The sequence below is a fragment of the Panthera pardus genome, unplaced genomic scaffold (genome assembly GCF_024362965.1).
Source record: "Panthera pardus isolate Hobbes unplaced genomic scaffold, ASM2436296v1 HiC_scaffold_17, whole genome shotgun sequence".
Taxonomy (NCBI): domain Eukaryota; kingdom Metazoa; phylum Chordata; class Mammalia; order Carnivora; family Felidae; genus Panthera; species Panthera pardus.
The window spans coordinates 149,732,400-149,760,386 of NW_026526732.1; the positions used below are offsets into that span (position 1 = coordinate 149,732,400).

At 48.9% G+C, this 27,987-nt stretch overlaps 3 protein-coding genes and 1 long non-coding RNA gene across 5 annotated transcripts; 1 reads left to right on the plus strand and 3 right to left on the minus strand.

The window, feature by feature from the left end:
• Positions 1 to 347: 347 nt before the first annotated feature.
• On the minus strand, positions 348 to 3,106 carry TNF (tumor necrosis factor). The gene is made up of 4 exons (XM_019438816.2): positions 2,743 to 3,106; positions 2,128 to 2,173; positions 1,896 to 1,943; positions 348 to 1,564 (listed from the first exon to the last, which is right to left on the minus strand). Exons 1-4 carry the CDS (start codon positions 2,926 to 2,928, stop codon positions 1,143 to 1,145), a joined length of 702 nt encoding a protein of 233 aa, XP_019294361.2. The 5' UTR covers positions 2,929 to 3,106; the 3' UTR covers positions 348 to 1,142.
• On the plus strand, positions 1,560 to 22,762 carry LOC109260536 (uncharacterized). Its single transcript, XR_002077066.2, has 3 exons — positions 1,560 to 1,969; positions 20,785 to 20,895; positions 21,646 to 22,762. It is a non-coding gene; the product is annotated as an uncharacterized LOC109260536 (long non-coding RNA).
• On the minus strand, positions 4,682 to 7,452 carry LTA (lymphotoxin alpha). 2 transcript variants are annotated; one of them, XM_019438818.2, is made up of 4 exons: positions 6,677 to 7,452; positions 6,164 to 6,271; positions 5,971 to 6,076; positions 4,682 to 5,727 (listed from the first exon to the last, which is right to left on the minus strand). In XM_019438818.2, the coding sequence occupies exons 2-4, from the start codon at positions 6,260 to 6,262 to the stop codon at positions 5,315 to 5,317; spliced, it is 618 nt and encodes a 205-aa protein (XP_019294363.2). In that variant the 5' UTR covers positions 6,263 to 6,271; positions 6,677 to 7,452; the 3' UTR covers positions 4,682 to 5,314. The 2 variants fall into 2 exon arrangements, with proteins under 2 accessions (XP_019294363.2, XP_019294362.2); XM_019438817.2 differs by lacking the exon at positions 6,677 to 7,452 and having other exon boundaries at positions 6,164 to 6,654.
• NFKBIL1 (NFKB inhibitor like 1) lies at positions 18,586 to 27,984 on the minus strand. Its single transcript, XM_019438815.1, has 4 exons — positions 27,806 to 27,984; positions 27,135 to 27,411; positions 19,580 to 19,801; positions 18,586 to 19,399 (listed from the first exon to the last, which is right to left on the minus strand). The coding sequence occupies exons 1-4, from the start codon at positions 27,860 to 27,862 to the stop codon at positions 18,813 to 18,815; spliced, it is 1,143 nt and encodes a 380-aa protein (XP_019294360.1). The 5' UTR covers positions 27,863 to 27,984; the 3' UTR covers positions 18,586 to 18,812.
• Positions 27,985 to 27,987: the final 3 nt, after the last annotated feature.

The window sequence follows — 27,987 nt, forward strand, 5'->3', positions numbered from 1 at the left end:
AATCTCACCTGAACACTTAAGGAGTAGGACTTCCCCGGTGGAATTGCCAGAGTTGGAAATTCCCATGCCCTGAGGGAGAGGTAATTAGGTTCAGGCTCCAGTTTCCTGGAGGAGGGGCATTTGTGGCTTGGCTTTGTTCTATGTAGGGTCTCCTGAGTCCCAGTAGTCTAAGGAGTGGGGACTGGGTTCAGGGATCTTTTTTTTTTTTTTTAACTTTTATTCGCATTTATTTTATGGGTTCAGGGATCTTAAGCCATGTAGAGAGAGAGAGAGAGGGGACTTCAGGGAGTGGCTCCCCACCCCCAAGGAGAAGCAGCCGCAGAATTAATGCCAACAAAGAGACCATGTGTCTTTTCTAGGTACATTTTATTTCTCGCCACTGAACAGTAGGGCGGTTACAGACATAACTCCCCTGGGGAGCAGAGGTTCAGCGATGTAGCGACAGTCAGTCACCAAATCAGCATTAATTAGACAACTCGATCAGATAAATATTTTTAAAAATATATAAGCAAAAGGAGGCACAGAGGCCAGGAGGCCAGGAGGGAAGAGCCTAGAGTTCAGCTCCGTTTTCACAGAAAACATGTCCGAGTCAAGGCGGCCCCTTCATTTGGTCTCCTAGGACACCCCAACCTCCCAAATAAATATATTCATCAGTAAATAAATAAATAATAAATAAATAATAAATAATCACTAGTGCAAACATAAATAGAGGGAGCTGGCCCCGTGAGGGAGGGGCTGGGCTTTCCATCTCAGGGAAGAGTCTGGAAACATCTGAAGAAAGGGGGGCCTGAGGTCCACTCATGTCAAGTTATAGGTGAGATCTTCTTAAGGGATGTGCTGAAGTGTCTGGCCAGAAAGGTTCCCTGACCCCCGAATTCCAGGTGTCCCAGGTTGCGTTGAGGGATCCAAACCTGAGATCTCCAGTGAATGCTGGAAGCCCCAGTTTGAATTCTTGCTGGTGGCCAATGCTCCAAAGTCCAGGTCCCTGGATCTTAGGTTTCTAAGTGTTGTTATTTAAAGTTCTAAGCTTGGGGCCCAGCCCTGAGCCCCTAATTCTCTTTCTAAGCCAGAAGGGGATGAGGGGGTCAGAAGGAGCAGATAACAAAGGAGTTGAGGTGGGCAAGGATGGATGTCCGGCCCCCTCACAGGGCAATGATTCCAAAGTAGACTTGCCCAGACTCGGCAAAGTCAAGATAGTCAGGCAGATTGATCTCAGCGCTGAGTCGATCACCCTTCTCCAGTTGGAAGACCCCTCCCAGGTAGATGGGCTCATACCAGGGCTTGGCCTCAGCCCCCTCTGGGGTCTCCCTCTGGCAAGGGCTCTTGATGGCAGAGAGGAGGTTGACCTTGGTCTGGTAGGAAACGGCAAAGCGGCTGATGGTGTGGGTGAGGAGCACATGTGTGGAAGGACATCCTTGGCCCGTGAAGAGGACCTGGGAGTAGATGAGGTACAGCCCGTCTGAGGGCACCTTCAGCTGGTTGTCTGTCAGCTCCACGCCATTGGCCAGGAGGGCATTGGCACGCCGGCTCAGCCACTGGAGTTGCCCTTCAGCTTCGGGGTTTGCTGGAGGGAAGGAGAGAAGGAGGGAGGGGTAAGTCAGTGTGACCCTGTCAGTTCCACTCTCCACATCCTGGCCCTCAGGTTCTGCCCACCCCCCCCCCACATCCGGTTCCTGTCCCCTCTGTCTGTCCTCCCACGTCTCATGTGGCCATGAGGTTCTGAGTGTCCCCCTCAAGGCCTGTGCTCTTCCTTCACTCTCTCCTTGAGCTCAGTGAATCCTTCTCATATCATCTCCAAGGCCTGTCTACCTTCAGCCTGGGCTCAGCCCCCAAATCCTAGCCCTCTATATCCCACCCGCTTTGCCATCCTCCAGCTACAGCCTCAGAAGTCTTACCTACTACATGGGCTACTGGCTTGTCACTCGGAGTTCGAGAAGATGATCCTGAGGAGGAAAGAGGAAAGAAAAAGGTGAGACCCTTACGCTTCCTGGAAAATATCCCACTTTGACTTCCATTCCTCCTCCCCTCAAACCAAAACTCTGAATTTCCCCCACTGCTGCTATCCCAGGACTAACCCCCTCCCTCACCCAAGCCCAGAACCAGGAGAGAAGCTTTGGAGACACTTACTGAGTGTCTGGGGCAGAGGGTTGATTAGTTGCAGGCCATGTGGGAGCTGTTGGGGAGAAGGAGGAGGTTTAGCATTAGAACAAGTTACCCCTAAACGAGAAACAGCTAGGTTGTTTATGCAGCTCATACTCTGGTTCTCTCTCTCCGTTCATCAATTGATTCATCCATTCATTCATTCAACAGCACTTTCACTGTCTTCCACGTGACAGACACCCTACCTTCATCTTTCCTTATCTCTTTCTTCACCTCTTTCCTTGTCTCTCTCATATCGCCCACATCATTGTGTCTCGCATCTTTATTCCCATCTCTCAACCTACACCCCACATCTCTCCACACATCTCTCTCTCTCTCTCTCTGTCTCTCTGTCTCTCTCTGTCTGTCTATGTGTGTGCTCATTCATTCATTCAAGAAGTGCTTAGAGAGCACCTTTGGTGTGCTCCGTCCCTTCTCTCTTCATCGCTCTCCACATCTCTTTCTGCCTCCCCGTCTTTCTCCACGTTTTTTCTCTCACCCATCCCCATCAGCACACCTCCTTCCCCCACCCCATTTCTTGCCCTCCTGCTCTCCCATTTCTCTCTGGGTAGGAGAATGAGCCAAGTCTGGTGTGGCACTCACCTCTTCCCTCTGGGGGCCGATCACTCCAAAGTGCAGCAGGCAGAAGAGTGTGGTGGCTCCTGCGACGAGGAGGAAGGAGAAGAGGCTGAGGCACAAGCACCTTCTGGAGCCCTGGGGGCCCCCTGCCTTCTTGGGGAGTGCCTCCTCGGCCAGCTCCACGTCCCGGATCATGCTTTCAGTGCTCATGGCGTTCTTCCCAGGGGGCTCAAGTCCAGCTGGGTGATGGTAGAGCCCTAAGGCAGCGTGTGTGAGAGGGAGAGAATCGCCTGGCTGCTTGTCTGGGGGTGTGTCGTCTGAGATGTTATTTCCGGGGGGGTCTGGAGTTGCTTCTGTCTCTCTCCTGGCTGGTCCCCTGGTGTCTTCGCTGAGGAAGCTTCTGCTGACTGGGTGTGCAGACAGCTGCATTTATATACCCACAGGGCAAGAGGAGGGCGGGGAAAGCTCTCATTCAACCAGCGGAAAACTTCCTTGGTGGAGAAACCCATGAGCTCATCTGGAGGAAGCGGTAGTGGGCCCTACACCTTCTGTCTCGGTTTCTTCTCCATCGCGGGGGTGGGGGTTTGGAAAGTTGGGGACACCCAGGCATCAAGGATACTTCCTATCCGCCCCACTCGGATTCTGAGGGAGGCTTGGTGCGTACGTAGGACCCTGGAGGCTGGACCCCAGTTTCCCACTGCCCCCAATTACCTCCATTTTTTTTTTTTCTTGAGGATCATGTCCATGGCCTGTTTCCCTCTGATTTCCAGACAGGACTTAGGTTGGTGTAGAGCTAGAAAGGGGAAGGACTTCAGAAAGCAGAGTCCTTGGTGGGGAGAAACCTGGCGGGGGGGGGTGTTTTAGGGGGGAAAGTTGTGTTGGGTCCTGAGACATGTGTTTGGGTCCCTGGGGGAAAAAGAAGCTTGAGAGAAGGGAGCTTGAGAGAAGGCTGGGGATGTGAATAGGGGTCTCTGAAAGGGCTGGGGAGGGGGCGGTAAATAGCAGGGACATGCCTGGGACAGCCCCAGTGGGAGTGAAAGCAACCCTGGGAATTCACGAACCCCAGGAGGGCAGGCCTTCTCCTTTCATTCTGACCAGGAACTCAGCAGTGATAGTTTCATTCTTGGCTTCCAAGGGAATCTGGAGCCCTGACTTTTTCAAAAAAAATTTTAATGTTTATTTTTGAGACAGAGACAGAGAGACAGAGTATGAGTGGGGAGAGAGCAGAGAGAGAGAGACAGACAGAATCTGAAGCAGGCTCCAAGCTCTGAGCTGTTAGCACAGAACCTTATGAGGGGCTCGAACTCACGAACTGTGAGATCACGACGAGAGCTGAAGTTGGACGCTTAACTGACTGAGCCACCCAGGCGTCCCTGAAGCCCTGACTTTTGCATGAAGTCCCCATCCCTCAGAGCCCCTGTGTGGGGCCATGTATCCCAAAGAACTCCAACTCCCTCCAGATTTCTGGAGGTAGCCCTAGCCCTCAGAACCCCTCTGTATCACCTTGTCTCCTAAAGTGTCCCCTGGGTGCCCCCCCCCAGCCTTGGGGGCTCTCCCACTCCTCAGGGCCCTTGTAAAGCCATGTCTTCCAGAGGCTCCCCATGTCCACCCCCATGGTCCTGAACACCTTTGGTGTGATCACTTCTCCCTAGAGGCCTCCTGTAACCCCCTTTCCTCAGAGCCTCGACATGTGGCCGCATGTGCCAGTGGCCCTCCTGACCTCCACTCCTCCAGACCTTGGACCCCCATGTTTCCCTTTTCTTCCCAGCTTATCCTTTGGTTTCCCTGCAGTATCTCTGGTTGCCTCACCTCTATGACTCTACCACATTCCCCCAGAGCTCTTTAGGCCCCTTTATCTCCTTGTATGCCCACAGTTCCTGTCTCTTCGGGGGCCTCTGTCCTCCTTCCGTCCCTTAGAGACCTGGGAAATTCTCCCCTCCCAGACAGACAGACATAGACAGCATTTCAGAGAAAAGAGGTTTATTGGGCTTCATTGAAGGTGCAGATGTCTTCTCATGGGGTGTCTAGTCAAGCAGTGGCTGGATCTTAAGAGTCTCTTGCTTCCTTCTAGAGCTCCCCGGTGTCTCAGATTCACTTGTTTTCTCTCTCACTGGGTTATCCTTATGCTGATGTTCTCTGGCTCTTCATCTCTTGGGTGTATCTCTCTCCCTCTCTCTTCTGATGGCCCTCTATTATTCCCTTCCCTCCATTCTCCATAAATAAATAATTTAATTTTTTCCCTTTATAAATAATCCCCCCTCCCCTGCCTCCTGTCATCCACTCAAGCTCCTCCATGTGTCTGCCCCCTCCACGTGCAGGGCCAGGCTTTCCTTAGATGGGCAGGACAGATGAAGAGCTCTGGGTGGGAACTTCTAGGCAGACTTGAAATCCTCAGCCTCGCATTGGTGTAGTTCAGGCAGGTGTGGTCCCCCGGGCTGCCTAGAATTCCTTCTTTGGAAGCTCCAGGTAACGTGAGCAGGGAGACTTGAGACACGTGGAATGGTCAAAAGAGGTGTGGTGACACCCTTGAAGTGGTCAGCACGGAGGCAAAATGGGAGAAGGTCTTGAAACCAATTAGTTTTCTTTCTGGAGATTTCTACAGAGCAAACGCTCCAAAGAAGACACTACTGGGGCTGAGGAGTAGGTGGGAGATGCCATCTGTGTGAGTGGATAGCTGATCTCCCTGGGTGAGCAGGAACACAGCTCCCTGGTACACAGAGCGCACCCAAGGTCCCTGTGGCCCTGGGCACACGGACTTCTGAGCACTGAGGAGAGGCACGTGGAAGGGGTACTGGGAGGAGAAGAGCTGGACCTCATGGGCCAGGTAGAGAGGGGTTGGGGTGGCCTTGGGGAAGCAGCCTTCCCCAGAGAAGACCACCTGAGAGTAGACAAAGTAGAGGCCACTGGTGGGGACCAGGAGGGAATTGTTGCTCAAGGAGAAGCCATGGCGGAGGAAGGCACGATCTGTGTTTGCTCTCCAGCGCAGTGAGTTCTGGGTGCTGGGGTCTCCTAGGAAGAGCCATAGGGGATGGGAGAGGTCAAGAAGCTGGGGGTCAGCAGTCTTAATCCCTGAGGAAGTAGGTGCTGGACTGGGTTCCTGGGGGGATGGTTGGGAGGACAGATGGGAGAGGGATGCCCCTGTTTTGGGAGGTGGAGAAAGTTGGGGGAGGGGTGCGGTAGGTGCTTGGTTCCTTGAGGGGGTGTAGGAGGAGAGCTGGGGACTATGTGTCTGGAGGGCCAGATGGTGTTTACCAATAAGATGAGCAGCAGGTTTGAGGGTGCCTTGTGCGAAGTGCTTCTGAGGGTGCTGATAGGTAGTCCGGGCAGCTGAGGGTGAGATGCCAACACCAGGAAGCCCCTAGGGGAGAAGACGGACGAGGATGGCTCTAGGGCCCAAAGATTGGCTGGGCCACCCCTGCTGCCCCCCGTTCTCCTGCTGCCTCACCTGGGCCTCAGGCGGCAGGGCCAGCAGCAGCCCCAGAAGGAGGAGGAGGAGGGGGGCGCTGCACACCCGCAGGAGGTAGAGCCTTCCAGGTGGTGTCATGGGGAGAACCTGCGGGGGGAGAGAGACAGTGAGTGGGGCGGGGCAAGGTGCAGATGACGGCCTCCTGCCTGCCCGCGGAGAGACAGCCATCCGAGAGACAGGGCAAAACGGATAAGAGAAGGGGACAAGATGCAGTCAGGGAAACCCCAAGGTGAGCAGGGGGAGACAGAAAGAGAAACAGAGACACGGGAAGGGAACAGAGAGGACTCGTGGCAGAAACAGAGAAGGTGTGATAGAGACAGGGAGAAAATGACTGATGAAGAGTCGGAGGGAGGAGAAACCAAAACCAAACCCACCAAGGCCCAGCCTCAGGCAGGAGGTACAGGAGGGGGGCCGGGGCGCAGGCGGAGGGGCAGAGTGCCCAGGGGAGTCCACCCCCCGGCAGCCCAAGGAGACGGGGCGGGAGAGTCTCACCTGCTCTGTGGGGCCCCTGGGCCCGGACGCCTGGGTCCCTTTATAGAGGAAGCTGCAGTGGCAGCGTGGCAGGCGGCGGGCGGGTTCTAGGCCCCGGCTGGGCCCGGGGAAGCCCCCAGGGCTTAGAAGATGCTGCTGTTTCAGTCGAAGGCAGGAAAGGCTGAGGCCTAGGAGTGAACCGCAGGCTGGGGGCTCAGACGACTGAGTTCTGGGAAAGGGAGTGGGGTCAGGGGAACCGTGGGCTGGGAGGGGCAGGGAGCAGGGTCAGGCTTAGGAGTTCCAGGGAAGGGACGGACAGTCAATTCGGAGAGGAGGGGGGAGCAGCTGGGGCGTGGGCTGGAGGCCCGGTTCCCTGAAGAGCGATTATATATAACACCTCTGCACCCTTGGTTGATTACAGGCTACTCTCTGTGCCCATTTCCTCCTCTGATGCCCCCATCCTTGTCCCAAACAGCTCAACTCACACTTGTCCCAGTATGTGGACTTTCCTGGTCATCTGGCAGGTTTTATATCAAGAAGTTCCATGATCTACCCCCTTGCCTGGGACATTCTGGTTTATGCCTGCTGTCCTGGTGAAAATGTTCATGGATCTCCCTTTCGCTCTCAGAAGTGTCCTCGTTTGGAAGATAAATGTTATGGTTCCCCTTCTCAGAGATGTCGTCACGTACTCACATACGATGAGGTCTCCTCTCACTGTGGAGGGATGTCTTCTACCTTATCTCCACCTTAGGCAGCCCCCCCCACCCCAGATCAGATTTGTATAACCCCAAACAAACACACACTCTGGGATCAGGGAATGTAGCAACTTCTGAAGTTCTCTACAGGGAAGACTTTGGAGGGTGGTGAGGGGCTGGAGGGTGGTGAGCTAGGGTAAGGTGGGGACAACCACAGGACTTGTCTCGAAGCTGCATTTGCAGAACCAGTATTCTGTTTTAAAATGGTTAAAGATTTCCCCTTTTTAACTTGGGTGCAGTAAGGTGCACACCTCTTAAATTTACAGCCTGTTGAACATTTCCATCTGCTGATAGCCATGTAGCCACCGTATTTTTCAGATCCCCAGAAGGTTCTCTCATGCCCCCTCCCAGGTGATACCCTCCAAAGATAACCAACCACTTTCTGGTCACCAGTGATTAGTTGTTCCTGCTTTTGTATCGTATAAATGAAGTCACACAGAATGTACTGGTTTGGGTTTAGCTTCTTTCACTCAACATGATGTTTGTGAGATTCATCCATGTGGTTGCATGTATCAGTAGTGGCTGGTTTGTTTGTTTCTCATTATGATGTCATGGTCTATTGTGTGAATATACTCTAATTTATTTACTCATTCTTCTGTGGACGGACATTTGGTTTGTTTCTAGTTGTTGGCTACTATGAAAGATATTGATATGAACATTCTTTTGTTTTTATTATTTTTTTTATTTTTGTGAGAAAGAGAAAGTTCGAGCAGTGGAGGGGCAGAGAAAGAGAGGGGGAGAGAGGGAATCCCAAGCAGAGTCCTCACTGTTAGCGCAGAGCCTGACGCGAGGCTTGAACCCACGAACCGTGAGATCATGACCTGAGCTGAAGTCAGACGCTGAACCGACGGAGTCACCCAGGCACCCCTATATGAGCACTTTTATACATGAGCCAGTTTTCACTTAATCTGTAAGTATGAAAAGCAAGATTTCTAAAGATGATTTTATCCATGTTTCATAAGATTGAGAAAATAACAATCTATGTCAAATATCATTATTATTTTTATTATTTAAAAAAGTTAAAAAATTTTAATGTTTGTTTATTTTTGAGAGAGAGACAGAGCATGAGCAGGGGAGGGGCAGAGAGAGAGGGAGACATGGAACCTGAAGCATGTTCCAGGCTCTGAGCTGTCAGCAGAGAGCCTGATGTGGGCTCGAACCCACAAACTGCAAGATCATGACCTGAACTGAAGTTGGACCCTTAACTGACTAAGCCACCCAGGTGCCCCCCTTATTATATTTTTTTAAGTTCATTTATTCTGAGAGAGAGACGAGGGAGGGGAAGAGAGAGAGGGAGAGAGAGAATCCCAAGCAGGCTCTGCACCATCCGCGCAGAGCCTGATGCAGGGCTTGAACCCACAAACTGAGATCATGATCTGAGCTGAAACTGAGAGTCGGATGCTTAACTGACTGAGTGACCCAGGCACCCCAACTATCATTATTATTTTTGTTCATGTTGTTATGCTTTCATTTTGAGGGTTTTGAATGGCTAAAGCCCTCCCTCTGTGGCATTGGGCATATTGCTGTTCTCCTCTGGCACAAAGTTTCTGAGTGGTCTGGGGTCCTGTGACAGGCACGTAAGTAACATTCAGGGTGTGTATGATTCATTTCTCCTGTTTTCCTCCCCTTTGCTTTTCATGCCTTCCAAACTCATCTATTATTTCTTTTCACTCTCCTTTCGCCTCTTTGCCTTTCTCTGGATTTCACAAACATTTCCTGAGTACCTTGCACAAGGCAATGAGGATGCAGACGCAAAAGACAGTCCCCTGGCCTCCGGGAAATCAAAGACCCGTGCAGAAGACAGGAAGGTTACCAGATCATTACAATAAAGTGTGTCGGTGGGCAGCCCACAGAAAAGCCATCAAACTTGGCCTGGGGGAGGGGTGTCAGGCATTAAGTGTTGAGGGAAAGAAGATGACAAGGAGTATTCCAGATGGAGGGAATGGTATGTGCAAGGACTGGAGGTAAAAAAGTATGAAGTATGCCAAGAGGTACAATTGGGTACAAATAGAAGGAGCAGAGATGAGGCTTGGGAGGTAAGCCGAGAATACATTCTGAAGGGTTTAAAACCAAGAAAAGAAGTTTTGTTTCTTTCTAATTATAGTGGGGAGCCACCAACAATTTTTATTTTTTATTTTTTAAGTGTTTTATTTTGTATTTATTTTTTTGCATTTATTTTGTATTTTTGTATTTGTTTTTGTATTTATTTTGTATTTATTTTTTTAATGCTTTATTTTTTGGGCACCTGGGTGGCTCAGTCAGTTAAGCGTCTGACTTCGGCTCAGGTCATGATCTCATGGCTTGTGGGCTCGAACCCCGTGTTGGACCCTGTGCTAACAGCTGGGAGCCTGGAGCCTGCTTCCCATTCTGTGTCTCCCCCTTTCTGCCCCTCCCCTGCTCGCACTCTGTCTCTTTCTCTCTCAAAAATAAACAAAAAATAGGGGCGCCTCGGTGGCTCAGTCGGTTGAGCATCCAACTTCAGCTCAGGTCATGATCTCGTGGTCTGTGGGTTCGAGCCCCGCGTCTGGCTCTGTGCTGACAGCTTGGAGCCTGTTTTGGATTCTGTGTCTCCTTCTCTCTCTGACCTTTCCCCATTCATGCTCTGTCTCTCTCTGTCTCAAGAATAAATAAATGTTAAAAAATTTTTTACAAAAAATAATAAATATTTATTTTATTTTTGAGAGAGAGAGAGAATGAGAGCAAGAGGGGAAGGGGCAGAGAGAGAGGGAGACAGAGGATCCAAAATGGAGCCACTGACATTTTTAAGTGAGACAGGGACTCACACAGATTGGTACCTCAGAAAAATGAGTCTGGAAGCTGCATGAAGAATGGACTAGGGTATGGGAGTTAGGGGGCTGCAGGCAAAACCAGAAGTGGAGGCTTGTTAGGAGAGTTGTGCAATAACCTAGGAAGGAGATACAAGAGGCAGCAGCAAGAGGATGGAAAGGAGAGTTTTTTTTTTTTAATGTTTATTTTAGAGAGAGAGAGAGAGACAGACAGACAGAGAGGGTGTGAGAGGGGAAGGGGAAGAGAGAGAGGGAGACATAGAATCTGAAGCAGGCTCCAGGCCCTGAGCTGTCAGCACAGAGCCCGACGTGGGGCTCGAACTCATGAATGGTGAGATCATGACCTGAGTCGAAGTTGGGTGCTCAACTGACTGAGCCACGCAGGCGCCCCAGGAGGAGAGTTTTTGAGGCAAAATCTGCAGGTCTTGGTGGCTGACCAGATGTGATGGAGGAAGAGAAGCCACAGATGCTCCTTTTAAATATCTTGTCAATATGTTGGCTGCTTCTTATTCTTTTAACCTATTCTCTCTTATGTCCCTGTTGGTTTCCCTCTTGGTCCCTGCTCTTTTCCTTTTCTCTGTGTCCCTTTTCCTCTGGGTTCCTTTTTCTTCTTGTTGTTTCCTTCTGCCTCTCCGATGGTAGGAGACAATGGACTAAGAGACCTCATTTATATTAAAATATAAAACAGTGTTGCAATTAATGATGAGAAACTGAGAAAGGGAGAACAGGTCAGAGAGGAAGACTGGGGCATTGAGGGATAAAAAGGGGAAGGTGAGAAGGAGTGATGGGGAGACATGAGAGACAGAGAGGAAGGAAGGGCAAGAACTGGGCTGAGGCTCAGTGTCACGGGCATTTGTGATGTGCTGAAGGGCGCTCCTTGAGATGGGCCAATCTTGGTTTCAATCTCAGTTTCGGAGGTTGTGTGAAATTCGGTTTCTTTCTTGGGGAGGCCAGCAGTTGGTTTGGGGCTTTCCCTGGGTGGGAGGGGTGATGACTAGAGTCTTGTGCCCCAAACTCAGGGAAATACAGTCTCTACAGTGGGCTCTGTGGAGAAACTAGTGAAATCTCTGAGGCCTCCAAATGAAGCTGAAATGACGTTAGCTTCAAACTTAGACTTACCTAACCACCTAAGTTGAGATTTAATAAGTTTGACCATAACTCAAATTTAACCTCAACCCAAATTGCAACCCAAACTCAACCCTAACCTCAAATCTAAACACATCCCAATAAATGAACCTGAAAGTAAACTTAGCCTCTAAACTAACGTAACCTTGTTTCCTATAGCTAAATCTTGAAATCTACTCATCTCCATACCTGACCCTATAGTTAAACCTGACTCTAAAGGTAAGTCCAGTCGAAGCCACAGACCTGAAGTTGAGCTTTCTCCTGTTTCACTCCATTATTTATCCATCCCTCCATTTAAGAAATTTTCATTGGGGCCCCTGGGTGGCTCAGTTGGTTAAGCATCTGACTCTTGATTTTGGCTCAGGTCATGATCTCATGGTTTGTGAGTTCAAGCCCTGAGTTGGGCTCTGTGCTGACAGCATGGAGGCTGCTTGGGATTCTCTCTCTTCCTCTCTCTCTCTGCCCCTCCCCCACTTGGTCTCCCTTTATCAAAATAAATAAACTTTTAAAAAGTTTTCATTACGTGCTGGGCACTGTTCTAGGTAGTAGGAATATGACACCTTAGCAAGGTCAGACACCTTAGCAAGGCAGACACCTTAGCAAGGCAGACACCTTAGCAAGGCAGAAAGGAAATAATACTGAAGAAGTCAGTAAGTAGTGCTATGAGGAAATAATACAGGGCATGTGATGAATGGCAGAGGACTACTTGAGACACAGTGGTCAGGAAAGTCCTAAGTAAGTGGCATTTAAGCTGAGACCCAAATTACAAGTAAAAGTGACCAGGTGAAGGTTTAGGGGAGAAGCATTCCAGGCAAAGGGAATAGCCTATTGCAAAGGCTGGAAGGTAGAAATGAGCTGGGGGTGTTGAGGAACAGAAAGGAAGCCGGTGTGGCTGGAGCAGAGAGAGAGTGGGAAGCAGTGGGGGATGAGGTCAGAGAGAGGAGGCAGGAGCCAGATCACACAGGGCCATGCAAAGGGAAATAAAGCATCTGGCTTTTATTCAACCATGGGAAGCCTTTGGACGGTGTCAGTGTGTATGTGTGTGTGTGTATAAGCAGGGGAAGGGGGGAATAGGGGATGTGGAGGAGGAGGAGGAGGGAGGCAGAGGTGATTGGATTTATATTTTTATTTTTAATTTTTTAAGTTTTATTACAAAAATTTTTTTGAGAGAGAGCCAGCTTGCACATGCAGTCACCTGAGCAGGGGAGGGGCAGAGAGAGAGAGAGTGAAGAGGGAGAGAGAATCTCAAGCAGTTTCCTCACGAGGCATGGTGCCCCTACGTGGGGCTTGTTGAGGGGCTTGATCTCATCACTGTGAGATCATGATCTGAGCTGAAATCAAGAGTCTAACACTTAGCTGACTGAGCCACCCAGGCAGCCCTGGATTTATGTTTTTAAAAGATCCTGTGTCTAGACTGGATTGTAGGAGTAAAGAGTGAAAGCGTGGACACCAGTTAGGAGGCAATCACAGCAATAGCAGGAGAGAAGATGGTGGCAGCCATGAAAATGGAGAGAAGTAGATACATTTGGGATATGTTTCAGGGGTAGAATTGCCAGGACTGGATGATAAATTGGATGGCAGGGGAGTGGGGGTGGAAGATGGAGAGACAGAAGTGGATTCTGATGGGATGGGAGAACCAAAAGTTCAATTCTGAATAGGTTAAGTCTAAATCTTTGGGGCAGACATCCACGTGGAGATGTCACTTGGCAGTGACATAGGAGTCTGGATTTCAGAGGCAAGGTCAGAACTAGAGAGACAATGCTGGGAGTCATCAGCATGAAGATGGCATTTAATGCCATGGAACTGGAAGGGATACCTTGTCTTGTGCATCCTCTTAACACCCCCTTCAAGGTATTTATGTTTTTCCCCTCATAATAAATGTTATGTACCTTCCATTTTAAATTCCAGAAGCAGGGACCTACCTCCTGTTTCCAGAAGCAAACCCCTCCAGACTTTGTCGTCTTCTCCTGAACTCTCACTGGGATCTAACCTCCCTGGATTAGATTCCTTACACCACAAGGACACTTCTACCAATCAATTTCACAGTATTCTGTGGAATTCCTTAAATATTCGAATTCTCTGTTTCATTTTTGAAAGAGTCTTCCTCTGGCAGTATTTACCCTAATGATGCTCCTTCTCTTTTGTGGTGAAGTCTGCTCTTTCTTCTACCCAATCACTAGGAGGCAGGGAGCAGAGGAGAGACCATGATTCTGCACCACTGATAACCTCCTTTTCTTCTCTTGAAGCCCATGCCTTTCACATTTGCCATGCTCTTTCTATCTGCACAGCACAGTCTTCTCCACCAACATCTTTATCACACTCTTAACATCTTTATATCTAGCTTAGTTTTTCTTCGTATCTCATCCCCACCAACATCTTTAGAGAGTTCAAAACCACACAGATGAGTCTCATGCTCTGTCCTCTCAGTGCTTCAACTCTCAATTACAACAGCTCTCCAGCCTCTTTCCCTACTTTAGGCATCCATGAGCAAGGTTGTCTCTCAAACCTCAGCCTCACTTGGAAGGGCTACATCTTTGAGATCTTGAACTCTGAATTCTCCCTCTCATCACGACCACTCCGCTTTCACAACCCCAACTCTTCCCTCCCATCAAATTAGTTCTCCATTCTCACTAAGACTTCCAACCCCTCTTCTTTCCTTGTTTTCCTTGTCCATTTGGTTTAACTTGCACTGCATGGTCAAAAATTTCAACTACTTTCACCAGCACTTAAAAATCACTTGGTGTTCTACCAAGATGACCTTGAAAAACTTGACTTGGGCAAACTCAATTGTTTCATTCTTGGGGGCTTCTCCTGGGCTGCCAAACACCGCAGGAGGGAGTCATGTCACCAAAAGGGGCAATCCTGGCCATCTAATCTCAGAAAGCCCTCAGTGTTTCTTAATCCTTTCTTGATTCCCTGTTATACCCCTGCAGGTGTTGTTCTAAAAATCCGTGCCTCTTGACCTCTTTACTTTCAGTTGGTGATACTATCATCTATTTTATTGTGCTCAAGGCCCACCAAGCTGGATCTCTTCACGTCCTTCTTTTCCTTCACTTTATTTACATTTCATCTTTCTTTTCTTCTGACTCAGAGAAGGACTCCCCTGTCCAAGGCTGATCCTTTGCACTGTGTATTCCACTTCCTCTGTCTTTACTATATTCTTTCCCCGCTTACATCTTTAGTATCTTTCTCTCTTCATGCACCTTGCTTGCATTTTACAAACATGTTTTTGTAATATTGTAATTTCTTGTAAATAAAAAAATCCTTCCCTGGACTCTGTTTTTCCCTCAAATGTCCATCCCATCTCTCACTTTCTTTTTCTGTGTGATGTCTCCAGAGACTAGGCCCTTTGCCCACTTTTCTTGGGAACTGGTAAAATTTTCCTTATCTGTAAAATTCGTGGGTTGAAGCAGAGATGATTCTTAGTTATCTTCCACATTCACCATTCTATGACTTTGTACCTACCACCTCCCTTTCCTCACCTCCCACTCATTCCTCAACCTATGTAAAGTGATTTCTGCCTCTTTGGTAAGTGGAAACTGTTTTCTCAAAATTTGTAATTGTCTAGTTCCTGAACCCAAAGTATCTTTTCAACCTTCCCCTACTAGACCTCTTTGAAGGATTAGATGTGGGTGCCCTGTCTCTGCTTGGCACGCCCCTCCCTTGCCCTACTCCTCTTTCCCCACCTCCCCCCTTTATTGATTCTTCTGGCGTCTACCATCTTCAGGGGCTCTTCTGGTTACCCTCTCTTGGGGATCCTGTCCACTCAGGGGCTCAATCTCCGCTAGGAAGGGAATGATGCTCAAATCTACCCCTCCAGCTCAAACTTTTCTCTTGAGCTCCGGACCTGCTTGCTGGAAGTCTCCAACCTGAGTGTTACGTTAGCATCTCAAATTCAGCAGGCCACCTTTGAGCACTTTATTACTCTAAGCATTACTTAGGGTAATTACCTGTAGTTGTTACTTACATATTGTTTATTTCATTAGAGTGTAAGTTCAGTGAAGGCAGTGAGTTTATTTCATTTAAACCCTTTGGGGGCGCCTGGGTGGCTCAGTCGGTTGAGTGTCCGATTTTGGCTCAGGTCATGATCTCACGGCTCATGAGTTCAAGCCCCACATCGGGCTCTGTGCTGACAGCTCACAGCCTGGAGCCTGCTTCAGATTCTGTGCCTCCCTGTCTCTCTGCCCCTCCCCCACTCACATTTTGTCTGTCTCTCTCAAAAATAAATAAACATAAAAAAAATTTTTTTTTAAATAAAAAACACCCTTTGTTTTGCAGAGTACCCTGATCCTATCCGGCACTTAATAAAATTTTATTGATTAGGGGCATCGGGCTACTCAGTTAAGTGTACAACTCTTGATTTCAGCTCAGGTCATGATCTCACAGTCGTAAGCTCGAACCCCGCGTTGGGCTCTGTGCTAGGTGTGGAGTCGGCTTGGGATTCTCTCTCAAAAAAGAAGTTATTGATTCAATGTCTGAAACTGAATTCCTTATCTTTTCCCTCAGCCAGGTGTCTCCTTCTAGGCGGAAGGCATCATCTTTCTAATCCCCTAGGCTCAAAACTCAGAGTCACCTAAGATTCCTCTTCCCTCAGTCCCACCATCCCAGGAGTTGTCTTGTGCTAATGACTTACCCTTTCAAGTTTCTAAGATCTGTTCCCTCCTTTAATGCCATTGTTACTGGAGCCTAAGTGAAAGTACACAAGTTTCAGAGTAAGATGAGCTTCGTGCTAATTGCACTACTTTTTGGAAGTTCAGTACGTTTATGAGCACTTGGTTTCTTCTTTATAATAGAGATCCACCACCCACCTTCTGAACCGTTTTGGCAGAATTACTCATGTTAGGAACATGGCAGGTGTTCACCGAATGATAGTTGTTTTCTTCTTTACTCTTTGTCTGTAACCCCTGCAGCACTCTCGTGCTCTCTCTCTTCTGCGCAGCTGTCACTATGGCACACAGGATGAAGGCCCAAATCCTTCACCTTGGCCTTCTGCGGTCTTTTCTTCAACATGTGCACACTCACACCTGTGCTTCGTCTACCTCACGACATTCATCTTTTTCCTCAATACGCCGTTTTTTTTGACTCCTTGCCTAAGCTGAAGCCATTTCACTTATCTACAGAGACTTCTCCACCCAGAGAAATTGTACCTATTCACCAGCACCAGCTCAAATGCCCTCTTCCTGCTCAGAGTCCGCCGCCGCCGTGCTTTAGGATGGAATGCACCTTCCCCTTTCTGTATCCACCATGTCTTACGCTAGAAGATTTACTCAGCACCCTGCCCTGAGTCACAGTTAGGTGTGGGCCTGCCTCCCCTGTGGGACTTATATTGAAGTAGGTTGGATTTCTTTCGGCTACTTGATGCTCAGTTGAACTACACTGAATAGAGTCCCTCCCAAACCCTTTTCCTAACTTAACCCAAACCTGCCGCAACCCCAATTCCCCAACCGACACTTTTTTATCTTGCTAGTCTTGTTCTCTAATCCCGTTTTTCTAACTGAACCTCAATGCATCATCCTTCACTGAGAACTGATTCCTCCTTCCAGCTCTCGAGAGCAGATACACTCACACCTCCCCAGTGTTTCACGGGAGGCACTGAGTCATCCCTTGGGGACCCCTGGGCCTCCCTCCCTGCCCCCATCACAGTGGACAGGATGCCTGCTGCCTGGCCCCAGGGGGTCAGAGGAAGCCAAGGCCTCTAGGGCTCAGTATTTTTATCAACCTAGGAAGCAAGAGACACAGAAGCGGAAACCCTGTGGTCAGAGAAAGTGAACAGCCCTCATCTCAGGGGAACCCCCAACAGGGCCGGGGGCCAGACACCAGGGAGGGACGTTGAAAAGAAGGAGGTTTGGGGGGCCAGGTATCAGGGCTTATCTTGCTTTGGTTTTATGTAACTCTGGCAGAGGGGAAATGACTTGAAAACCAGAGAAAAATCTCCTGGAAGAGGAAATTTGGACACCAGAAGTTTCTATTGCTTACCTGTCAAGCCCCAGCTTCGGGATCCTAACCCCAACACCCCCCGACAACAAACATGGGCTCTTTGCATGCCACTTCCGAAACCTCCAGCCTGTGAGAGGAACCGGACGCCTGGGTTGCTCACAGCTCGCCGGCTCTTCTCTGAATCACAGCAGCTTCCTCTCACAGGATCTTTCTCACCAGCCCTTCCTCCTCCTGCCCCATGAACAGTTGCCTGGTCCCTGCGAGGCCTTGGGTCTCCTAGCTGTCTTCTCCCAGGGTCTTGCGCCCACCCCTTGTGCCCCTGCTTCCATGGGCTTCCCCTCCACCTCCACGCCTGGGACTCCCCCGAGTACATGGGGCCTCCAGATCTGAAAAATAGGTTTCTGACCCGTAAGATTCTCTGCGGTAGACCTGTGCAGACTGTACACGCCAGCGCATGCCTGTACCGTCTCTTCCTTTCACGGAGTTCCCTGTTGTGTCTTGGGGAATGGAACTGGCGTTTGGTACTGTCAACAGCTTCCTCTCCCTCCAACCCCCAGGACCTTTTTCTCAACTTCAGGAAAAGATACCTATCCGGAAAGCCAAGCCTGGACCGCCCAGAGATGAAGCCCAGGTCTGGGGTGGGGGCAGAAGCTGGGTAGAGAGGAGGATTGGGGCCCTGGAGGTAGAGAGATGGACTGAGGAGCTAGAGGGGAGATAGCCTTGGGTGTGGATCCCTGGTTGCCCAAGAGCAGACAACCCAGGTTACATAATTTGGCTCTTTCCACCTCCCTCCCCGGCTCCTAATTTTAGCAACCGAAATTCCACTCCCCCACAGGGCTCTTCCTCTGTCCGTTCTGCTTCTATCCCGTCCTCCCGCAATCTCCTCATGGCCCCCAGCTCCAGCTGCCCCCAACTCAGAACGTTCAGTGACTCAGCAAAGGGAAAGCCCTGTGCCGGGGGAAGGGGGTGTTAAGTGGGGAGGAGGATGTGGTTCTGCCCCGGGGAACTGGGGAGAGGAGGGAAACTGGTTTTGTTCCCTTTTTTGCCTCTGTTCACATCTATTTCTCCAGTCACTGCCTGCAGAGTAGAGGAGCCCAGCGCAGGGAGGGGAGTGAGACTGGGGGGCAACATGGGTCTTCTCCGGGCTGCCTAGGTATGGGGGTGGGCAAGCAGGGCCTTCCTGCCTCCAGCTGAGAGCGCGGCTCAGTGTGTGCGTGCGTGTTGCAGGTGTGTAGGAGCTGCGGGTTTTGGCAGGCGGGGTGGGAAAGGAGATGTCACGTATGATGAAAACCACAGCAATGGAAAAAGGCAGAGGAGACACTGGGAGTGAGATGTGGAACCAGGTCTTATTAGGAAATGGAGGAGTCAAGGAGCAGTGGCGGTGGCCCATATCCTCCCCACCCCCACTCGTTACAAGTTTCACTCCCACCCCATATCCTTCGCGGCGCGGGGCAGCATCAGCCTCTTCCTCGTCACCCCCGCCCTGACCTGCCCCTTACTACTGCCCTGCCTCTAAGGCTGCACTCCCTGCAGTTTCTCACTCTTTCCCTGGGGTCACTTGAGGGCCTCCGCGTGGCGATTCAGGGCTTGAGAAAGGGCCGTCACAGCTCCCATCACGCGGCCCAGCTCCCAGGTCTCAATCTGGCTTCGGAATCGCTGCAGGAAGCGGTCAGGGTGCCAGCGGACCTGCTGGACCCTCAAGTACCTCCTCAGAGCCCCCTGCTCCTCCAAGGGGGGGCCCCTGGCCACCAGGGCTGCAGCCATGGCCTCTGGGTCCCCTCCCCCAGGGCAGGGCCAGGGCACATCGCCAAAGCGCCAAAGGCTGCCCCTCCCTGCTCCTCTTGGGTGCTCTGCCCTGGGCCCAGCCCTGGCTGGCTCTGGCCCTCGGTCCCCACGAGCCTCCTGTGCCCTCTTGGCTCGGCGGCTCTCACGCAGTTCTTCCTCCTTGGCCCGGGCTCGCTCTCGGAAGAGCCGCTGCTCCTCCTCCTGCTGTCGCCAGTTGTGACTGGAGCCCTCAGCCCGTGGGGGTCGGCGGGCTCCCTCTGCCTCGTGCTGCTGCTGCTTCTGGGCATGTTCCCGGGCCAGGCGATCTGACCAGGCTGAGAAGGACTCGGGTTCCTGGGTCTCATGGGAAGCATCATCTGTTTGGGAGGGCAGGATGGGGGTGGTCGGGGAGATGCTGTGAAAAGGTGACAGGCAAGAGCGGCAGGGAGGTTCAGAGAAAGGGGGCACAGGAAGCCAGTGGGAGCACCCATGTGGTGGGTACAGGAAAAGCAGTCAAGGGGAAGAAGGGCAGCTATGGATGGGAATGGATTCCTTACCTTCAAACCTCCCGATGACCTCCTGCCACTCATCCTCCAGTTCTCCCTGCAGCTTCTGCCTCCATTCCCGCTCCTTAGAGGCCTCGTCTTCTTCCTCTTCTTCAGCAGAATCCCAGGGAGGCCCCCAGCCCAGAATTTGCCCAGGGGTCTCCCCATCCTTATTCTTTATTCCCATAGCAGAGGGGCAGCGACTCAGCAGTGGCAGGAAGAAGTCCGTGTAGGCTGTTGGTGGGAGAGCAGTGAGCAGAAATTAGCTGGGACTCCCACTCCTTGGCAGGCTGCCATCTTGAATCTTGCTGGTCACTCCCTCCCTTGGTCTTAGAGCAATGGAAAGGGTTGCCCACATGGAAGTCTCCTGGGCATTAGGAAATCACGGTCACCGACAAATATTTACTGATAGTTTACCACATGCGTGATAAGTGTGGTAGTTTACAATATTATGACCTATGTTCCCACAAACTGTTTCAGTGTCCTGGGAGTTCTGCTATGTTAAATGACATTTTCTAGTCTGCGTCCAGCCACCTTGGGCAATGTCAAAAACCTCTAACTATGTACTTCGTTTTTAGTTTGAAAATACTGTCACTTTATAACCCTTACTGTGTTTCTCATCCAAAACTAATTCAGACTGGTAAAATACCTGAATGTTTTACTCTGTACCATTATAGATATACAAATAAATAATAGGTGCCTTTGTACATGGCTTTTTTTTTTTTTTAAAGTATTTACCCATTTTGACAAAGACAGAGACAGCGTGATTGGGGGAGGGGTAGAGAGAGAGGGAGAGAGAGAGAATTCCAAGCAGGCGCCACACTGTTAGTGCAGAGCCTGATGTGGGACTCCATCTCATGAAACCATGAGATCATGCCCTGAGCCCAAACCGAGAGAAGGATGTCTAACTGACCTGAGCCATTCAGGAGGCCCTTACAATGCTTTTCAATGAACTGAGTAAAATAAGTGTTTTCAGGGGAATTTCTCTCAGCCAACCTCATATGGGGCATACTGGAAGGGGGGTTGGGAAGTAAAGGGAAATGTTCCCAGGAACAGAGCAAAGTTGTTCCAAATGACTGCTGACCTAGGGCAGGGGAAAAGGGCTGAGATAGAGGGTCCCACCCAAGGGCTGGCTGACAGGAGGCTGGGGGTAAACAGCAGAGGGACTGACATTCCTGAACCCCCCTCTTCCTGAGCCCTCACTGCATCCACTCTAGCATCAGCAGAAGGCCATGCTGCTCACTTCACTACCAACCCAGCCCTCTACCCCTGGTCAAGCCCACCTACCATGGCCACCAAGCACCTCTTCACTCCGGGGACAGAGGAAGGTGAGTGAAGTACCCTCCCTTCCTATGGACCTACTTTCTCTCCCTAGGGCAGGAGGAAATGGGTCGGCAGTCCTTAAATCCTTATTTTGTGGTGCTGGGAAGTACTGGCCACCTGACAAAAGGATGGGACAAGGGAAGGATTGTCCTGTCACTGCCAGGAAGGCAGGAAAACAGAATGGGCCAACCTGGGCTGGCCAAGGCCCATCACCCCCCACCCATCACCTCTTGGTGCAACTCTGAGCGCCGCCCAGCCCAAACCATATCAGGATGAGGGAAGGGGGTACTTATTACTGATGTGACTGGTCACAAGCCCTCCCAACTTGTCCCATCCAGCAAATACCTGGTCCTGTCTTTCAACTGTTTATTCCCCATTAGGGTTCACAGCAGCGGGAGGGTGGGTGGGTGCTCAGACTCCCATAGGAGGTTTTAAAATTCATAGATTTTAAGGAGTAAGGCCTCCAACTAAAAAACAGGGCAAGTAAAATATAGTACAGCATATTAAATAGCCACTAAAAATGATGCCTGTGTGAGGAAAAAACTGGCTATAAAACCATACATGGGATCCAGTCACAACCATATGAAAAAAAGAGGCCAAATCTTATGGTTAAAAAAAATAACTAGAAGGAAATGTGTAAAAATTCTGGTTTCTGTGTGGTAGGACTATGGGTGGCTGTCTTCCAATCTTATTTGGTAAATATTTTTATGTAAACAGGATACAACTTATGTGAAAAAATTTTTCTCTTTTTAAAGAATGAAGAATAAATTTAATCACTGTTAACAGTTTGCTGTGGTCCCTTCCAGTCCTGTCTTGGTGTGTATAAATGCATATATGGGTGTCTTTTTTTCAGAGGTATGTGACCATGCTATTTCTATTGTTTGGCAACTTGCTTTTTTCACTTAACGTCTCATTTGTATTTTTCCACAAGAGTATACACAGCCCACCTCATTCTTTTTTATGACTGTGTAGTGTTCCGCTATGCATATGAAACAAACATCTCCCACCCCCAGTCAACAGACTTTGTTTCCAAAAATGTTCAGCCTCCTACATATATCTCTGTGGACAAGGAGTGGGGTAGATTCTCGGAAGTGGAATTTCTGAGTCAAAGAACATGTGCGATTTTACTGAATTGCTCTCAAATTTGTGCCAACATACGCCCTGATACAGAATATGAGTGCCTGTGTTGTCCTTTACTAAAGTTGAGTATCACAAACCCACCCTTTTAATTTTGCTCATCTGATAGAGGAAAAGATTTCATTGTTTTTTTTCCTTTTTTAATGTGTTTTGGCCCAATCTTTCTTCCTTTCTCTTTCTTTCTTTCCTTGTGTCCTTCTTTTTTAAAATATTTTGTTTTTCAGTAATCTCTACACCCAACATTGGCTTGAACTCATGACCCTGAGATCAGGAGTCACAATCTCTACCAAGTGAGCCCGTCAGATGCCCCTGGCTCTTTATCTCTTTTGTGAATGACTTGTTCATGTTCTTCATCTACTTTTCCCTGGAAATTATACATGTAGACATGAGAGCTCTTTATACTTTGTAGTATACTTTGTATACTTTTATACCTTGTGCCAAGTATTTGTAAATATTTTCTCCCATCCTTAGAAAGGTTTTATGTAGTTAAATATGTATCAATATTTTCTTTCATTGCTTTTGGCTTTACGTCATCCTTAGATAGGCTTCCCCCACTCTAAGATTATAAAAATATTCTCTAGTGTTTTTTTTCTACTAATTTTTATTTTTAGAAATCTAAACAAATTAAAAAAGTATAGTACAATAAGCGCCCCCACTCCTCCCACAAGGTATGTTACTGTTCTGTCATTTTTGCAACATTATTTTGTATTAAAGAAATAAAGTATCATAGGTAAAGTTAAAGCTTTCTCTAATATTGCCTTCTGAATATTATTCCCCATCTGCCCCTCACCGCCAAAGGAAATGTCTCCTGTGAATTTGCTACACACCCTTCCTGTCATGTTAAGATATTTAAGCTGCTGTAATTTATTTATTTTAATTTTAGAGAGAGAAAGAGAGCGTGTGGACATGCGGGGAAAGGGGCAGGGAGAGGACAGAATTTTAAGCAGGCTTCATGCTGGTCGTGGAGCCTGACATGGGTTTCAATCCCACAACCCTGGGATCATGACCTGAGCCGAAATCAAGAGGTGGATGCTCAACTGCTTGAGCCACTCGGTGCCCCCGTTATTGATTGATTGATTGATTGATTATTTTTGAGAGAGCAAGCACGAGAGAGTGTGAGCGTGTGCACGCACAAGTCGGGGAGGGGCAGAGAGAGAAGGGGCAGAATCTGAAGCATGTTCTGTGCTGCCAGTGCAAACCCTGATGTGCTTGAACCCACCAACCATGAGATCATGACATGACTTGAAGTCGGATGCTCAACTGACTGAGCCACTGAGGCGGCCCTCCGGTAATATACTTTTGAGTCAGGGGTGAGGTAGGAGTCCTTTCCTTAGATGAACCAAATACTCCAAAATTGTTTCTTAAATAGCTCACCACCCACCAGTGATTTGAAATGCCACTTTCATCATCAATTTAGCAGTACAAATCAACTTCCCAGGGTTCTTTAATATGTTGTCCTTTAATATTGAGAAAAATCTAGATGAAAAAAAATTTTGAAGTAAAAACACGCTCTGTGTCTTAGTGGTGGAAGCACTGTTCTTCCCCTCCCCATAACGAGGCATGATTTCTATTTTATTTATTTATTTTTTTTCAACATTTTTTTAAAATTTATTTTTGGGACAGAGAGAGACAGAGCATGAACGGGGGAGGGGCAGAGAGAGAGGGAGACACAGAATCGGAAACAGGCTCCAGGCTCCGAGCCATCAGCCCAGAGCCTGACGCGGGGCTCGAACTCACGGACCGCGAGATCGTGACCTGGCTGAAGTCGGACGCTTAACCGACTGCGCCACCCAGGCGCCCCATGATTTCTATTTTAACATCACGTTCACACTCACTGGTCCAACACACTTTTTAAAAAAAACAGTATTTGGGGAGCCTAGGTGGCTCAGTCGGTTAAGCATCCAACTTCGGCTCAGGTCATGATTTCACTGTTTGTGAGTTCGAGCCCTGCATCGGGCTCTGTGCTGACAGCTCAGAGCCGGCAGCCTGCTTCAGATTCTGTGTCTCCCTCTCTCTCTGACCCTCCCCAGCTCATGCTCTGTCTCTCTCTCTCTAAGATAAATAAAAACATTAAAAAAAAAACACCAATATTGTAAGTTTATACTGAGTGATGGTTGATAGAGGCACAGAGGAAAAAAAGGTAAAAGTGGGTAGGGTGGGGACACCCGGGTAGCTCAGTTAGTTAAGTGGCCAACTCTTGATTTTGGCTGAGGTCATGACCTCACCATCTGTGAGCTTGACCCCACATAGGGCTCTGTGCTGACAGTGTGGAGCCTGCTTGCTGTTCTCTCTTCCCCTCTAGTTCTCTTTGTCTCCCCCACTTATTCTCTCTTTGTCCCAAAATAAACCAACAATTACAAAAACAAAAAGTGGGCAGGGTGTTTAGAGAGGGCTCCAAAAAGGAGGTGGGGCTTATGTTGGGCTGGAAAGGGAGGATAACTTAGCAAAGTGGAAATCAGGTGGATGGGAAGGCAGTCTTGTGAAAACATGCCTGGGGTCACTGAAGACAGAGCTGGGTAGCTGGAGTTGCAGGTTTGCGGTTGTGCCATGGTAGGTAAGGCTGAAAGGCAAATGGAACATAAACCAGATGGCTCAGCTATCTGCAAAACGGGCCACCGCTTACACCTACTGTGTAGGTCAAAGTGAGTAATGGGTGGGCGATGTCAGGTACTATGCTGGCACAGAACAGAAGTACAGTAAATGTTACATAAAAAAACACACACACACAAAGAAACCAGGCTGGCTTTGGACTTGATTGTTTTCGCAAAGGCCGTTTCTTAGTGTCCACTAATTCTTGTTGTACGCAGAGAATGGTTATTGTCTGACTAAGGTGTGTTTATATGGGGGTCTTAGGCAGCTAAGACCACTTCCCCATGAGGTGATGGGTCCCAAAAAGAAGTTACCAAAAGCCATTCACTGGCTTCTCATCGGTTGTGACCGCGCAGCCAGACAATCCAGCATGAACTGCCTCATCTCTCGCCTAATGTGGCAATGGGAGAAAACCTCCCCTCCTCAGGGGATCCTGGGTCATTTCATCTGGTCAAAGGAAATATTTGCATTTTAAGACAGAATGGTCTCTAGAGCAGCTCAAAGCTGAATGAGACGGGCCATTTTACCAAAGAGCCAGAAGGCCACCTGGTGGCTGGACCGTCAGGGGAACAGGAGGAAGTAAGGCCAGAGAGGACACCTGGGCTTGGGAATGACCTGAGAGCAGGTCCCCCTTAGGAAAGACAACAACCTGTCAGTTATGAGACTTCGATAAGTTCCTGAACTTTCTGGGCCCTGCTTTCCTCATCTGTAATGAGATAATAGCGTCAATCTCATATGCTTCTTAGATGTCAATACGACGAAGGAAAATCCTGCCACGCTATGAGGTAGTTTTATTACTCAAAAAGCCATAATTGGAAAATATGAGAATAAAAATAACAATACTTCTCATCTAGTGAGCGCCAAATCTGCCAAGTACTTGCCTCATTTACTTGTCACACCTTTCATTTTAGAGAAGCAAGTTAAAATATAAATAATAATAATAATAATGATAAAAAAGGCAAATTAGGGTCACGGAAGTTAAGTTGCATGTTCCTGTTACACAGCCGGTAAGGGGTAGAGGCTGAACTTGGAGGAGGTCTGGGATCTGCCACACGGTCCTCTGCTCTCTTGCCATGTATAACGTGAGCTGTCAAATTAGATGCCTGCATTTTGCACACCTGCTCTTTTTGTGTTTCACAAAAAATCTGAATATGCCAGCCTATCTCATTATGTTAAGGGGAATTAAAGGGTTTTTTTTAAATTTACCATATGGGGAGAAGTTTTTGGGGTGAGAGGTTTCTGTTGGGGAGCTGGAGGATGGTAACAGCAATCAAACTGAGTTAAGGTTGTTCATTCCAACCCAGATTTTCCTCCAACGTTCTCACTAGAAGGAAAATGTCTAGAGGGTTTTATTTTCCTAAGGGCTATTATCTCTACTGAGCTGCCTCCGCTGTCAATAGGTCCCCACCTGAAACCCTCAGTGTCAAAGGTTTCTCAGAACTCAGATGTTTTTGGGACTTGGTAGGGCTGACCTGAAAGTACATACATCGTATCTTAGGTAGCCGAGGAGGGCCTGGGTAGCTCCGGTAACCAAACACGTGAAATGTTTCTGCAGTGAAACGCCATCAGTAGGATAAAAATGAATGATAGATAGTCTCCCTTTAGTTCAGGTTAGGTTTTCTCTCCAAACGATTCTGGTGGCTGACTGATGAAAAATGTTTGGCTCTTAGTGTTTTGAGTTGCAGAACTGAGGCTAAGGGAGTATGGATCTGCTGATAATGGAAACGACGTCCAGCACCTACTGCATGTTAATCACAGGCCGGGTGCTCTAATTGCATATGGTGTCAGTTCATTCTCAAAACATACGTGACAGCATGGGTGCTTTGAACATGGGCACTATCATTGTATAATTCTGTAATGTATCACCCAGGATAACACAGTCGTTACAGAGTACAGACGGTCTAGCTAGGCTGCCTGGGTTATAATCCCTGCTCTACCACTTTGTCACTGGGGGACTTTGGCAAGTTATTTTACTTCTCTGTGCTGTTTTCTCATCTGAGAAATAGGGGATAATATTAATTCTTATAGTTTCATAGGGTTGTTGGGAGGGCTAGATGAGTGGTTTTGTGAGAAGTACTGGAATATAGCAAGAGTTATTTAACTCTTTGCACGCGGGCAAACTAAGCCTCAGGGAAGTTTAGGAAGTTGCCCAAGAACACTCAGCTGTTAAATGTGGAGCTGGGATTTGAACCTAGGCAATCTAACTGCAGAACCTACCCTCTATCCTACTTTTTGTACCCTCTATCCTACTTTTTGTACTGTGTCTTGACAACCAGTCAAGACACACAGTAGCTACTAATGTAGAAAGATGTGAAAATTGAAGTTGTTGTTTCGAGAATGCTGGGATCTTCAGAGAATGAATGGTAGCTCAGCAACCTAAAGGCACAAATGACTGCCACATGCCAACGTGGACAGCTACTTTCCTCTGCATCGCTAGCTTATTTTTCATTTGTTGGCCTTCATCTCCTTCCCGTTTAGTTAGCCGCTCATGACCTTGTTCCCCACCAGGCAAACTCACCATCAGGGCCCTGGCGGGCAGCAGCGTGCAGCGCCGTGTCCCCGTGGCGGTCCTGGTGGGCAGGGTCAGCCCCAAGCCGAAGAAGCAGGCACAGGGCAGGGGCATCGTGCCGGGCACAGGCCCGGTGCAGTGGTGGGGGTTGCCCAGCATCTACATCAAGGCCCGGGTGTCTCTGGAGGAGGGCTTGGGCCCGGACCAGCCGTCCTGCAGACAAGTAACGACGGAAGCGACGCTCTCGGCGTTGGCGGCGGGAAGTGGAGGCCATGGAAGTCTTGGGCTGAGGAAGAAGGAGAAAAAGGCAGCAGTCAGGGCCCCAGCCTTGCCTGGTCCCTCCCCCACCATCCCTGACATTCCATCTTGTTCCTCCCTTCGGTTCCCCTTCTTTTTACATCTTAAGGAATAGATGAGGCCTATCCTAACGCTCATCCCTTAACCAGATGATAGGTTTGAAAACAATTTTGAAGTGGGCTTGGGTCACAGACATTTTTAATGTAAAATTTGAGAAAAGGATAAATAATTGCTTTTGAGGCTCACTAGCCCAGGTAAGTTTTAATACGGGGCTTTGAAAAAGACAAATAAATAATGATGGGGGACATTTTAATCAACAGAAATCTGAATTTAAAAGTCACAGATAATTTCAAATAATGATCTAGAAATTGAATATAATCTACCCGGCAGACAGATGTGGAGGCTTCTCCCTCTGGGACCTGGGGGGAGGGGTTACTCATCAGACCTGCCCCCCGCCCCCCTAAGTACCCCCAGAGCTGTAGGCCCGAGGCCTGTGTTTAAGACGCTCGGAAGAAGGGAGGCGGGAAGGGCGGAGACACTGTAGGCTGGCGGAAATGGCGAACGC